General features: G+C 40.0%; 1 protein-coding gene across 1 annotated transcript; it reads left to right on the forward strand.

The window, feature by feature from the left end:
• Positions 1-1,195: 1,195 nt before the first annotated feature.
• LOC124113303 (outer dynein arm-docking complex subunit 4-like) lies at positions 1,196-14,092 on the forward strand. Its single transcript, XM_046473598.2, has 12 exons — positions 1,196-1,422; positions 3,004-3,135; positions 3,340-3,493; positions 4,582-4,643; positions 6,311-6,485; positions 7,220-7,429; positions 9,519-9,726; positions 10,323-10,409; positions 10,787-10,983; positions 12,133-12,288; positions 12,950-13,045; positions 13,700-14,092. The coding sequence occupies exons 1-12, from the start codon at positions 1,303-1,305 to the stop codon at positions 13,711-13,713; spliced, it is 1,611 nt and encodes a 536-aa protein (XP_046329554.2). The 5' UTR covers positions 1,196-1,302; the 3' UTR covers positions 13,714-14,092.
• Positions 14,093-14,560: the final 468 nt, after the last annotated feature.

Consider the following 14,560-nt stretch of genomic DNA (forward strand, 5'->3'; position numbering starts at 1 on the left):
ACGAACTGGCGGATACAACGAACTGTTTTTTGGTCCCGGTCATTTGCTGTATACATGCTGATAACGAAGTACGGTTATAACGAACTAAAATTTGTGGTCCCTTTCAGTTCGTTATAACCGTAGTTTACTCTACATGTATATGAGAAGTGTTTATTTCCAACATGCGACAAAACTTGTTGCACTCTCACTCCATGTCGCTGTGTGGAGCTTTAGGAAACACATGTGTACACAATAAATGATGAATAATCAGGTTGTATTGCATTGGTTATAAAATGCCGTTGCCAATCGGTTCAAGTTGAGAGTGTCAACATACTTATTTCTTTGTCAGAATATGAAAAAAAATAACAAAACACCAAAGTGCAATAACCAAAACAACATAGTACCCAGAATAACTCTTTAACTCACTCACTCATTCACACATTGTCACTCGGTGTGAATCGTGTAGTTTGTTTGTACCTGTTGAACGACTCTCAGGAGTTATGGTAACAAAGTGGAGCAGTCGGACATTTATACGGCGTTGATCCACTTGATAACACGTACCATGACGTAATCGGATTATCTCCGTTGTTGAGCAAGTATATGGGCCGTAGGCCCGAAAATCCTCTTACCTTAAGCCATTAAACCTCGTCCCTTCTTGGAGATGTATGAAGGGAAACCCACCATGTCGTGTACTCTTAGTTTTATATGAGTTTTTATCATTACAGATATGTGATAAGTTCATTTTATTTGAACTATTTAAATTAGGAATACGACGTAAAGTTTTAGCTGCATTGCTAACTTAAAGCTATACATGCATCTTACTACCAATAATAATAATAATAATAATAATAATAGTAATAATAATAGTAATAATTTATATGAATAATCAAGAGATTAAATATGTCAAAATATCGATTATCATACGATCAGTCCCTTCTAACGTTCCAAAGGAACCATTTACTTCTCAACTAAAAAGTTGACTGAAATTTTGAAAAAGTGTTAAGAAACCACAGAATGGATTGTTCTCCTTGTACATGTAGCTATAATTGTTTTAGGCACTAACCCTTTCAAATGAATGAAATATGAAATGACCATTTTCTTTTTGATATGTGCTGATATAAATCAACTTGAAATATATGACAGATTATAGGATTATGGGTACTTTATTTTGTCCGGGATAACATTCTGCCCGGGATGAAGGCGCGTGCACGGTTACCTGGCAACGGACATTCGCCCGTCAATGCGCGAGGCCAACGGTAGAGAGTGAACAGTTGTCGGTTTGTGTCTTGCAGTGTATATCGTGGTGGAATATAGTAACAAATCATGTATGAAGATGACAGATCATCGGAAGGCCCAAGGGGTACCTTTGAAATATATAAAGCAGAGGCTGATTCACTATTCAAACAGGGAGAATACAGAAAGTCCATCGAAAGTTATACGACGGTAACGTTTTCATTTTCACTGTGAACAATTTTGTCACCCGATCGAAGTTTTGACTCAGATTATGTTCGTATTAGATGAAGGCCTAATTGAAGTGCGTTGATGTTGGTTTTAATTACAAGTATGATGTCGCAAGATTTTATGTCACAATTTTGCATGCCACGTCCTCAATACATGTACAAAAAATATTGACGACAACTTCCTATAATAATTGACCAGTCCCTAAATAGCCTATTGTTCAAATTTATAACATTTCCATTTGAAAAAGTACAACCGTGTATTTTTTTCATTTAGTTGTGAAAAAATCCCTCCTCCCACCACCCCCACCCCCACTTTTGCTGTGTAAATTCTTCATGGACACCCCTCATATTTATGCCAGGCCAAGAAGCAAGAATATTTTTCTATGTGGCCTTATTAGATTTATAGTGGACAAACCTCCCTTTCCATATCCTCTGTATTATAAGTTTGATATTGCATTATAGTATTTTTACAAATGATATTTATTGAATGCTGGGATTAGTCATACAGCTTGAATTTTATTAGGACAAGTCGCAGCTTTAAATGGAAGGTGTTTGTGTACATCATTGTGAGGACTATTAACTGGGTACTGCGTGTCAGATCTAATTGTATATTTACCGAATTGTATATTGTAACATTGTGTGATTCATGTATTTTATAAGACTGGGAAATTGATCTACTTAAAAAATTAGGCAACATAATTTTACTGGCTGGCTGCAGCTGGTTGTCAATTAATGTAATACAATACACAATACACAATGCTAGTAATACAGGCTTTAATTAAATTTCAAACAATTATTTATCATGTTTATTTAATTGCTTTGTTATTGATTAGCTCATTAGTATAAGAATTCTGGATAAGTTGACACTGAGTAGCTTTGCCCATTGCCACTTAATGAGAGTTGACATTAGAGCTTTTCCAATTATTGGTTTTAATAGATGATTCCTTGTTTGTTTCAAATCACAAGTCCATTATTCACATTTTGAGGAATTTGATATTAATAAAAAAGTTCAATGTAAGCATTTAACATGAGACAATTTTACTGACAAGGAATAAGGGATGAACACCAAGCAGTGTTAAAAATTAAGTATCACACTCAAGTGGTCCTTATCTTAACTCCACCATTAATAGTTAAACATGTAGAGGGCTGTTTTGACATAATACATAAAATGATTTCAATTTCAGTTCATTCCAGTTTGACCAAATATACCCTTGGCCAGTTTGTCTATATTTTGTTTTATCTGGTATTATTAAAAAAATGTCTGGGAACATCTGCTTCAACTTCGCCTTCAAAAGGTGACAGGTTTGTTTGTGTAGAAGTAACTATCAGTGGATAAGAATGTAACTAAGTAAAGGTTCTCAAATTCAGGGATAATTCTAGGGAAGGTCCTTGTGCTTTTAGCCCCTAAGTGTGTAAAAAGCCCACATTTTCAAATACAAAGGTTCATTGAAACATTGTGCTGTGTGGGTGTACCTCTGGAATATTTGAAATTTTCACATAAAGGGCCCATGTCAGATAATTGCTAGAGTGTGTTACAAATGTTTCACTTGACAATTGTTGACAGGCATTGGAGCTTCAGAGAGGAGACAAGAGCTGCCTAGTTGCACGATCCAAGTGCCACCTACAGCTGGGTGATACCAAAAATGCCCTTGTTGATGCCGAGGCTTCTCTTGAGGAGGATAAGACTTTTCACAAGGTGAGTTTCTGAAATATGCTGAATATTTTGTCAGGCAAGCCTGTATGTTTTGCATTTACAAACTGGTCTAAATCTTGCACTGTAGCACAGTATTCAGTATTATTATTGAGAAATATCAGACACAGACCTAATTAATTGTTTGACTTGCTACAAGGAAGTGTTTGTTTTGTGTCTGTAATGATGGTCCTGTGTGGTACTGTTCAGGGAGTTTACCAGAAAGCTGAAGCACTGTACTACAAGGGGGACTTTGAGATGGCGCTGGTGTTCTACCACCGCGGTCACAAGCTCCGACCAGAGCTACAGGAGTTCCGACTCGGAATACAGAAAGCTCAGGAGGCCATTGACAACTCAGTTGGAAGTGAGTGACATGTTTATCCAGGTTGGGTTATTTTCTTAAAGGGCTATATTTTATGAGTGAGGTGACCTGTAGCCCCACGTCATATGTTTCTTATCAGGGACAACTGTTTCTTCTCTCACTGATTCACTTGTAACAGACATCAATGCCTATAGTCAGTGGTAAATGTATTTAGAGTTGTCTGCTCTTGCCTTGGAAAACAAATCCCCAAAATGTGGAGATGAAATGATGTCTGAATTCTAGCAACAAGATATTTTGATATCTGTCAGATGTATCAAGATGTAGATGTAAATTCAAGATCAATATGTTTTATGAAAAAGTATCCTATTGTCAATGATGTGATACTTCATCATATAGAAGGTGGGGCTGGGACGGGTAACTCGGGTACCCGGGTCGGGTGGGTACTGAGTAGGTCCCGGGTACACACAGGACTACCCGGACCCGTGGTTAGATATATTGTTTCATGACCATAATTCACTATATAACTACATGGTTACACGACAATTTTAAGTCTCTAATGTTCGCATTTCTTCATGACTATGAACACGTTCCTTCTGACTTAAATATGTTTGAACAAAGCTAAAACTTCAGTCAACTTCAGTGTATGCATGACCACATCGTTTTATACGTCTATCTAAAAACTTCCTGCCAGGGCTACTGTTAAGCTATTCCCAATCGGACATTTTGTACCCATCTCTTGACACCAACAGCGGGTACCTGGGTAGGGTCGGGTAATAGGGGTGTGGGTACCCGGGTAGTAAATTTGGACTCGTCCCAGCCCTAATAGAAGGGGTGGTTAAAGCGATTGCTTGTCATGCCAATGACCCGGGTTTGATTCTCCACAATAATATGGGGCAGTCGGGTAGCCTGGTGGTTAAAGCGTTCGCTCGTCACTCCGGAGACCCGGGTTTGATTCCCGACATACGGTAGGTACAATGTGTGAAGCCCATTTCTGGTGTCCCCCGCCGTGATATTGCTGGAATATTGCTAAAAGCGGCGTAAAACAATACTCACTCACTCACCCACTCTCCACATTATTTAGAAACTAAGCACACTTTTTCGGAATAATTTCAAATCGTATTTACTTGCAGCTCCAGAGAAAGTAAAGCTGAACACCTCTGGAGACCTGTCATTCTTTCAGGATCAGGACGACGTAGGTTTATACAGATAGAGTTCTGTGATGAATTTTGTTGCTATTGATGTTACAAGTTTTATGTTAAGGCAAGGCAGGTTTCTGCCATTGTCATTGTCATGATAGAGGTACAAGGAGTATAACAAGCCTGTGAAGTATTGGTGATGGTTTTCTGCCTAATAAAACTTATGGTATCTAAGGTGGCATGACATTTATTGCTGTCATCATGGTCATACCAAGTACACACAGAATGGGGAAGGCTTGATCATATAGATCCCACAAACTGTGAGCAACATGCTGTTATTGCAATCAAATGTCTGTAATTACTGCTAGGTATGTGTCTCCTTTTATTCACTGTTATATCAAATTTCTGGAAAGATTCCTTTTTCACTGTTATGATTGCTGTGGCTACCGTGGCCCATAAGGGACATGGATTTATCACATATTTGTAAGACAAATCGTGTTAATTTGCAAAAGGTTACGATAAATGTAAGTGAAATATCAAAATATGGAAAAACAGACTCCATGTCCCTTATGGGCCACCGTATGTGGCAGATATCTATTAATGTCACAGACATCAATTTTAGTTGTACATGAAATGCATTTGTAAACATTCACCCTATTTTTACATTAAAAATGTCATTGCATTTATTATAAGAAAAAGACATGTTATTCCTTTATGTGACCTAAAATATTTCCAATGATAAGAATGTTGGTAGGTTATGCACTTTTACTTACTATTTGAGCAAAGGAAGTTATTTTGAAGGCATCAAAGATTATATGAGGCTTTGTTTATAGTAATTGGTTTGGGATTAACAGAGCTCCAGATAAGCTGCGTATCTGCATAAAATACACATCAGAAATGCAGAAATATGCAGTAAAATCAAATCCAAGCGTATCAAATACGCAACGAACATTACAGATATGCTACAAAAATAAAACTTGTGCGTATCATCAAAATATTGTGAAGTAACCCTGCGTATTTGATTAGCAAATTAGCAACTTATTTTGAAATTATGAACGGGCATTCCGTCAACCTTGCCATACTCCACGATGACAGTTACATTATGATCATTTGCCATCACACTTTCTGGTGGAAGTATCATGGTATTTTTGACTCCTATAAAGCTCTCAAACCCACATGACACCAGTTTGCAGGGACTAGATGAATAGTGTTTTTTAAATATTTAACTTAAATACCCACATGTGTAAAAACTAGTGGGTAACAGAAATTTGAATACCCAGATAGAATTACTGATACCCAATGATTTTAAAATGCGTGGGTAAAATACCCACAACACCAAAAGCTTATCTGGAGCTCTGGATTAAGGATAAACCAAGGGATCCTTGTCCTGTTGCTAATGTTGAACATTCACGATTAAATTCAATATCATAATGATCATCATAATGAAAGATCATCGCATAATTTCTAACATAGATATCAGATTGTGTTTGAGAAAAACAAGTCTGCTGAGTTAAATGCTGAAGGAAGGTGAGCTACAGAACCCATGCTACTGTTATGATGCAAACTAACAACTTCTGTAAAGTCAGGCCTTCCCGATGAGGTGCCTGCAGATCTGTCAATCATACAATCTCATTAATGCAATCTGTAAGTTAAGCTCTGGAGGTCTTTCTGGCCTATTGTGTCAAGAACACTGATATGTGATACTGGACTGTGGATGTTGCAGAAGCAGAAGAGAAAGCGACAAACATACGGAAGCTTTGCTCGCCAAAACGCCCAGCAACAGAGTAAGCAGAAGCGTGACACGACGCGCTCCCAGGCCAGCGAGAGGACCATCAAACAGATGCTGGGGGAGCTGTACGGGGACAGGAAGTACCTGGAACTTCTCCTCAAGGAGACAGGTACACACACGCCCAGCGGCACTCGGCTCATGTTGTGCTGCCACCAACAACAATATTCTCATAGCCTTTAAGTAATCTAGGTCTCGGGCCTGTTCTACAAAGCAATTTTAGCACTAAGACGATCATAACTCCCATACTTTAACATAGACTTATGATAATCGTAGTGCTAAGATTGCTTTGTGCAGGACCAACAAATATTGTCAGGGTACAATGTCACCCAATCAACCATGTCACATGATACCTATCCTTCCTCACTGCCTTTTTAACATGTTCTTGGGTATTGGTGGATCTTTAGCTTGCCTCCACAGGGTGGAGGAAATACAAGGATTCATGACAGTGATAGAATTGGCCCTTTGTAATCCATATATCCCCGGGTGCAAACACACATTACATTTAAGGATGATGCATGGGGTTGAGGGGAAAAGCAGCTACTGGTCAGACTGGAGTCTGTATACTGTGTCTGAGTGGGGTATCAATATTAAGATGCGGCATGGTATCTCAGTGGACTAGCACTGAAAAGTCTGGACTAGCACAAGCAGCCACACACACACAAGTCCATGCACATTGCTTAGTAAGAGCAATAATCTTAAAACACGGCGTTAAACCCCATTTCAACTCATCTCCCCACATGTAAGGGTGCATACCCAAATTACATGTATCAAATTTGATAGAAATGAATGAGAAATGGATAAACTGTCAAATCTCCATATGACCTGTTGCTTGCGTTGATACAGATGCCACAACAAGCACAGGGAAGACGATCTCGGACTTGGTGGAGGAAGGTCTGTCATACCTCGACACTCGCACAGACTTTTGGAGGCAGCAGAAACCCATGTACACCCGGCTGTATGAGCGTCGGGAACAGCGCCGGCGCCGAAATTCAGGAAACAAGGGCCAGTCTCCTCAGGATTACGTCATGAGTGAATTGGAGAGGATAGATGAAGGTACTACTGATTTGATGCATGATAACAATTTAGCTGACCCTTCCAGAGTGGAATGAGTGAGTGAGTGAGTTGGGTTAAACGCCGCTTTTAACAGTATTCCAGTTATATCGTGGTGTGTCAGCTTAATGTGGGAGGAAAGCCAGACCTGTCAACCCCTCATCATGACAATGTGGGAGATTTGCCTTAAAAATGGGGGAGATTTGCCTCCAAAGGGGAGATTTTTAAGATAGTGAAGATAAGATAATTTCGAACTTTTATTTTTAATAATGTTACAAAGAAAACCAAATATTTTGAAACAATAAATAATCAATAAGTTTCTTATACGTACAGCTTGCTTAATTTCCGTTTGCATTTTCCTCCTCCAAAAATAAACCCAGCACAATCTACCCATATAACTTTCGTTCAAAGATCATCTCAGATAAACGCAAACAGATATTGAAATTTCACAATCGGTAGCTTGACCAGTTGACGACGTGTTCAATCCCACCAGTTGTCAGGCTTCGTTACGATGCACGTTTTCTGAGTATTTGGCGCGATGTTGGTTACATAATTCGCAAAAGTAATATCAAATGCATTTATCCTGACTCAACATCATCGCCCTTAATTTCGATAAGATATACTGGTTTTTTTTCTGTCTGCGGTAGTCTGTTGACAGTCCCATTACTTCGCTTCTTAAATTCCTAGAAATGTTCACGTTATTCCATTCCAAGAAATGTATGCCATATTTGGAAGTACTATTACGTTTTACTACAATTTATGAATGAAATGAGTCTCGTTGTCGTTGTTGACCTTTCTGACCTTGACGTTTATTAATCTCATTGGTTGACTAGTACTGTTGTATGCAAATTAGATTGCAGATCTGGGACGCAAGCAAACTATTAGCCAATCAAATCGTGTAAAATAATCACATGATACATTCTTGCGAAATTTGATAAAGTTCTGTTTTGATATTTTCTGTGCACACAAGTCACGATGTCAGTCAAAAGGAAGTTTATAAGTTTCACTTTAAACTTTGACTTTGAAATCCTAGCTGTGAGGAAGCCTGATCGTGTAACTCATTGTTATTTCGACTACCGAATCAACCAATCACGCATAGTGTTGTTTCTGAAGACGGCGCTTGCAGGACATATTTTGTTTTCATTTCCAAGAGTTCAATGACGTAACTTTGAGGTATGTTGATGTTTTAACAAAGTTTCTGACAAATCTGATAACCAATAAAGTCATGTATAACTGGACCGGCCATATGTATCTACGTTCTTAAATTATGGAAGAATAAACACGCTAAGAACATGAAGACAACAGTTCATTTCATGAAGTGGTGAATACTTGGCTGATTTTTCATTTCAAGTTCAACCCTTCAGGCACCTGTTAGGACTATCCGAGTTTTCTTAACAGTTTACATTGTTCAATCGTTCACCATATGAATTTAATTACCAGTTGATCACTGGACAAAGGCCCATCTGGGTCCCCCTGCGGGTGGCTGTGATAAGGGTCGCTAATCCGGGAGCCTACCGGACAGATCGGGACGCAAACTTCCGGTTCATTGTTTTTACTCACGGGACAATGGAGGCGAATTTTTTAAATAATGAAAAATTCTGTTTTGCTGGAGAAATAGTCCATCTTGCGGGAGACTGGGAGATTTCATCAAATTGCGGGAGTCTCCCGCAAAATGCGGGAGGGTTGACAGGTCTGGGAAAGCCCGAAGTGATGTAGGTCTCAGACGTTTACCACTTCGGTGGAACCCACGAGCACGGGTATGGTGCTGACAAACCTAGAAACATAATCGGGGCGAACCAGGATTCGAACCCACAATCATAGGTTTCTGGTGTGCCCAAGGGATGCAACTCTGCACAGCGAATCGCGGCACCTTAGACAACTGGGCCACCCGTGCCCCCAAGAGTGGATTGAGTGTCGAGCATAGGCAAAACAACTCTCATCACTGTCACATAAGTTTGATAGAACCTCTCTGTCCTCAGGTGAACAATATGTAAAGTAGGGAATGATATGTTTACCTTGTTATGACCAGCTGGAGAAATTACTTGTTAAACTTTAATTGTTCCTATGGTAACCATGCTCTGCAACCTTCCAGCACAACTCAATGGGAAGACGTCGGAGAGTCTGAAGCGGGCAGAGAAGTGCCTGGCAACAGTACAGAACTATGGTGATGACGCCATCCCCAACAAGCTGGAGGTGACAGCCAACCTGCACAGCTACATTGGTAATGCCCACCTGGACATGGGCAACTACGAGAAGGCACTGCACCATCACGGCATTGACCTTGACATCGGAGAAAAGAAGTGAGTCGTCCCATACTGTCTGCGTTAGGAACTGTGTCTTAAAACAGTATTGTATACTAAAATGTCCTCTTGAGTTGTCTCAGAAGTGTTTTAAGTCTTTGAAAGGCATTTAGAAGTGATATACATAAGGAAGAGAATTTATGGATGTCAACTTCTTTATTATGAGGAATGCAACGTTTCGGAGTATATACTTAATCCTTCATCATGTGAATGAGGAAGGCGTAAGTATATACTCCGAAACGTTGTGCTTTCAGTAATGGTAAATATTGAAGTACCAGCGATTCCAATGTTAGAATTCATCCCAAGTAACCTACATTTGTCGTAAGAGGCATCTGAATAGATTTGGTGGTCAGACTTGGTTTCTTGGTTGATTGAATGTCATTATACCATTGTATTGGAGTGGGGCATGTAATGTAGAGAATACGGTAATGAATGTTCCAAATAACGTCTAAGTGTTATATGGTATGTAAGTTGTTCTCATAAATAAATAGTGGATCAGTGATGAATTAGATACAGGTGTTCCACGTCGGTTGTCATAATACTCGTGTCATTATTTTGTTTCATTTTGTAATGATGATGTTGATTGTGCTCGGCAGTAAGCTGACTGACGCTGTGTCCCGAGGCCTGGACAACCTTGGGAGGGTGCACGCCCGGAGTGGCAGCTTCGAGAAGGCAATACAGGTGTAAGTGTCTCTGAGTATTTAACTCTAACGACCCAACTTAATACTGTGTATTAGGGTAATGACAAGGGACCCCTGACTTTCATGCTTAATTCCTGGGGAATCAAACCCAGGTCACTAGTCACATGCTGTCCACATGCTAATCACATGCTAATCACATGCTAGCCCCATACTGGCAAAAAACTAATCACATGCTAGCCATATACTAATCACATGCTAGCCACATGCTAATCACATGCCATATAGCGACCTCCATTAAAAGAATAGAAATTGAAATAGCTTGAGATAATGTTAGCTTCTATTTGATCTTTATATGAACTACTTTTACTACTATGTGTTTATGTGATGCCTGGACCTGATGGGATTGTGTATGTGTGTAGGTGGGAGCGCAAGTTGCCGCTGACCAAGTCATCCCTGGAGAACACCTGGCTGTACCACGAAATTGGGCGCTGCCACTTGGAGTTGAGGGAGTACGCTGATGCCAAGAATTACGGGGAGAAGTCCCTTGCGGCATCGGAGGATGCTCAGGACATGGTGTGGCAGCTGCAGGCAACGGTACTCATAGCTCAGGCACAAGGTGAGAAACAAGCCTATTATGTAGGCTATGTTGTGAGTTGAGTGCAATGCAGCCACTATACACAGCATTTCAGTGCAATTGAGGGATGTCAGCTTGATGTGGGAGGAAAGCCTGAAGTGGTGCAGGTCATTGACGTCTACCACTTTGGGTATGGTGCTGACAAACCAGGAAACTTATTCAGGGCGAATCTGGGATTCGAACCCACAATCATAAAGGTTCTTGCACCTGTATGGTAGTTAAGGGAGTCATGATTAATTGAAGTATTTATGCATGGCTATTGTCCAATCAATAGAGTGTTGGTGAGTGGAATAGTTTTATGAAAGTTAAAGAAGTGGAAGTTTTGTGAAGCTATTAAAGAATACATGGTTTCATTTGAGGTGTTTCTTACAACCAAGAAACAGTTTGTGAAGTCACTGACGATGGGTTGCTGATGTGTTTGTATGCTGTTGTGTTTGTATGCTGTTTGTATGCTGTTGTGTTTGTATGCTGTTGTGTTTGTATGCTGATGTGTTTGTATGCTGTTGTGTTTGTATGCTGTTGTGTTTGTATGCTGATGTGTTTGTATGCTGTTGTGTTTGTATGCTGATGTGTTTGTATGCTGATGTGTTTGTATGCTGTTGTGTTTGTATGCTGATGTGTTTGTATGCTGTTGTGTTTGTGTGCTGATGTGTTTGTGTGCTGATGTGTTTGTATGCTGTGTTTGTATGCTGTTGTGTTTGTATGCTGATGTGTTTGTATGCTGATGTGTTTGTATGCTGATGTGTTTGTATGCTGATGTGTTTGTTTGCTGTTGTGTTTGTATGCTGATGTGTTTGTTTGCTGTTGTGTTTGTATGCTGATGGGTTTGTTTGCTGTTGTGTTTGTATGCTGTTGTGTTTGTATGCTGATGTGTTTGTATGCTGTTGTGTTTGTATGCTGATGTGTTTGTGTGCTGATGTGTTTGTATGCTGATGTGTTTGTTTGCTGTTGTGTTTGTATGCTGATGTGTTTGTATGCTGTTGTGTTTGTATGCTGATATGTTTGTATGCTGTTGTGTTTGTATGCTGATGTGTTTGTATGCTGTTGTGTTTGTATGCTGATGTGTTTGTATGCTGTTGTGTTTGTATGCTGATATGTTTGTATGCTGATGTGTTTGTATGCTGTTCACAGTTAAGCTGTCAGACCTCCAGGGGGCGCTGGTCAGCTTTGAGAAGGCGATGGACCTCGCCATGGTGCAGGATGACCGGTCAGCAGAGGTGGCTATCAAGAAGGCCATTGATGAAGTCAACAACAAGATTGTCCAGTCACTCAAAGCAGAGAAGGAAGGTGGGTACAACTCCCGTCATGCTGGACTTTCTGAACCTGTACATTGTTTGAACAAGAATTTGGTTTCAGGTTTTATCCTCAGACCAGACCTATATATGCATTGTTTTACAGATTTTCTTGGTCTCATTGTCAAGGTACTAAAACCGAACACCAAAAAATTGTCAAAGTTGATTTGTGGTTATTTTCTTATGTTCAAAGCTGGTTTAGAAATAATAATTAAAAAAAATGTTATAAAATTCAGCATATTTTCGATCAAACAGAACACATGTCTTTCCGTGTTTTTGTTTTTTCTGGGGTGTGGGGAGCGTTTTCAGATAAACGATATATGTCCTCACGAACCTATGCTTGTCTTGAGAGGCGACTAAAGGGATCTGGTGATCAGGCTCACTGACTTGGTGGATTGCATGTCATCGTATCACAGTTGCATTTATTGATGCTCATGATGTCAATCACTGGATTGTTAGGTTGAGACTCAATTATTTACCGACCACCGTCATATAGCTGGAATATTCCTGGACCGTAGCATTAAACAACAGACAAACAAACAATACAACAGGCAGTATAGTGCTGGGAACACTGCTGGTGTTACCGCTGGGGTCTAGTGTGTAACTTACAGTGCTTGTTGTTTACTTGAACGATGAAGAGTGCTCTCTGTGTCCAGGTGGGGCTAGTCAGGAGAAGACGGGTGAGGAGACAGGGGAGGAGCAGGATGACAACCAGGATGACAACATGGATGACAACAAGGCAGCTGAAGAAGGTCAGTGTTAATATTTGACCTGCCTCTGAATTACTGCGCAATATGAAAACATAAGCATATAACTTGCATAGACAGTTCACAGGAAATCTGTTCTTATGCAGTGTTATCTATTATGTTGACATGGAATGGTCAAACTCAAGAGCATGATTTGAATAGGGTAGAATAGGTCTTCAGCAACCCATGCTTGCCATATAAGGCGACTACGCTTGTCGTAAGAGGCGACTAACGGGATCGGGTGGTCAGGCTCACTGACTTGGTTGATGCATGTCATCGTATCCCAAATGCGTGGATTGATGCTCATTTAATCAATCACTGGATTGTCTGGTCCAGACTCAATTATTTACAGACTGCCGCAATGTAGCTGGATTTTGCTGAGTGTAGCGTTAAACAACAAACAAACAAAAGCACCCATTTGCAATAATGGGTAAACACACATGTATATTGTGATCAAATTTTGCTCTGAACGAACAACTTAACGTGAATGACCAACTGTTGAATTGAATGTTAACTGCATGTTCTTTTCTGAGGTATAGGTTTACATGCATGATATTTGGACAGTTGCCATAGGAGCGGGTATATGGGTGACGAGATTGAATGAAGCGTCTGTAAAATCAGCCTGTTTCTCCATGATAACCGTCCGGTGTTATGTTGCAGGAGGAACTGCCTAGAGTGTGACGACACCACAAGCCAACAGCTGTCTCTAATCACAAGTTTCAACTCAGACAGATCTTTATGCTCATGTCAGACTCTTGTTGTCATGGAGTTACCTTCATGACATGATGTACTGCCAGACGTTGCTTGATTACTTACCCTGAGAGATGTTATGTCATGCAGGTCATAGATGAAGGCTTTTGGCATTCAGTATTGACGTTGCGTTAACTGGTTATTTCATGCCAGTTGTATGTTGTGTATTTGTTGGGTACATAACTTCGTTGCTACAAATGTGTCAAAAAGTCAAATTTTATGTGTTCAAATTATGTTTACACTCGTTGAAAGTGTTCAGAATGAAGCTGACTGTGATATGCAATAAAGTATTTACAACATGAACGCGTCTCTTGAGTTGGTGTACAGACTTAAACTGATTGTCAACACCCAGGACCAGTCAGACAGAAGCTACAGGGAGTTTGATGATTGTGTGGTATGGAAGGGTGGATCTTTTCACTCGTGACTTGGGTGGGGCAGGGAGCTGACTAAATGTCGATCAGATGCACAGTCTCGGAGTGATGATAGTATTTCTGATAGTATATGTTCGAGTTTTTTCATGGAATAAATCATTTTGGAGGGGTTTTATGGTATCTATGAGACAAAACCATTTCGCTAAATTCGTCCTTATAGTAATTTACAATAAACTGTTGTTATTGGGCGACAAGCCAATCGACGTATCGTCGTTCGTCGGCAAAACATACTGACAAATTTGGCATCGATAAAATTTATAGACCAAAAAGTAATGGACCAAGCATCGATCCCTGTGCCACGCCATGCTTTATGTATCATGGTTTAGATATTTCCCCTTTC

This window comes from Haliotis rufescens, unplaced genomic scaffold (assembly GCF_023055435.1).
Source record: "Haliotis rufescens isolate VD_foot unplaced genomic scaffold, xgHalRufe1.0.p SCAF_4, whole genome shotgun sequence".
NCBI classification, from domain to species: Eukaryota; Metazoa; Mollusca; class Gastropoda; order Lepetellida; family Haliotidae; genus Haliotis; species Haliotis rufescens.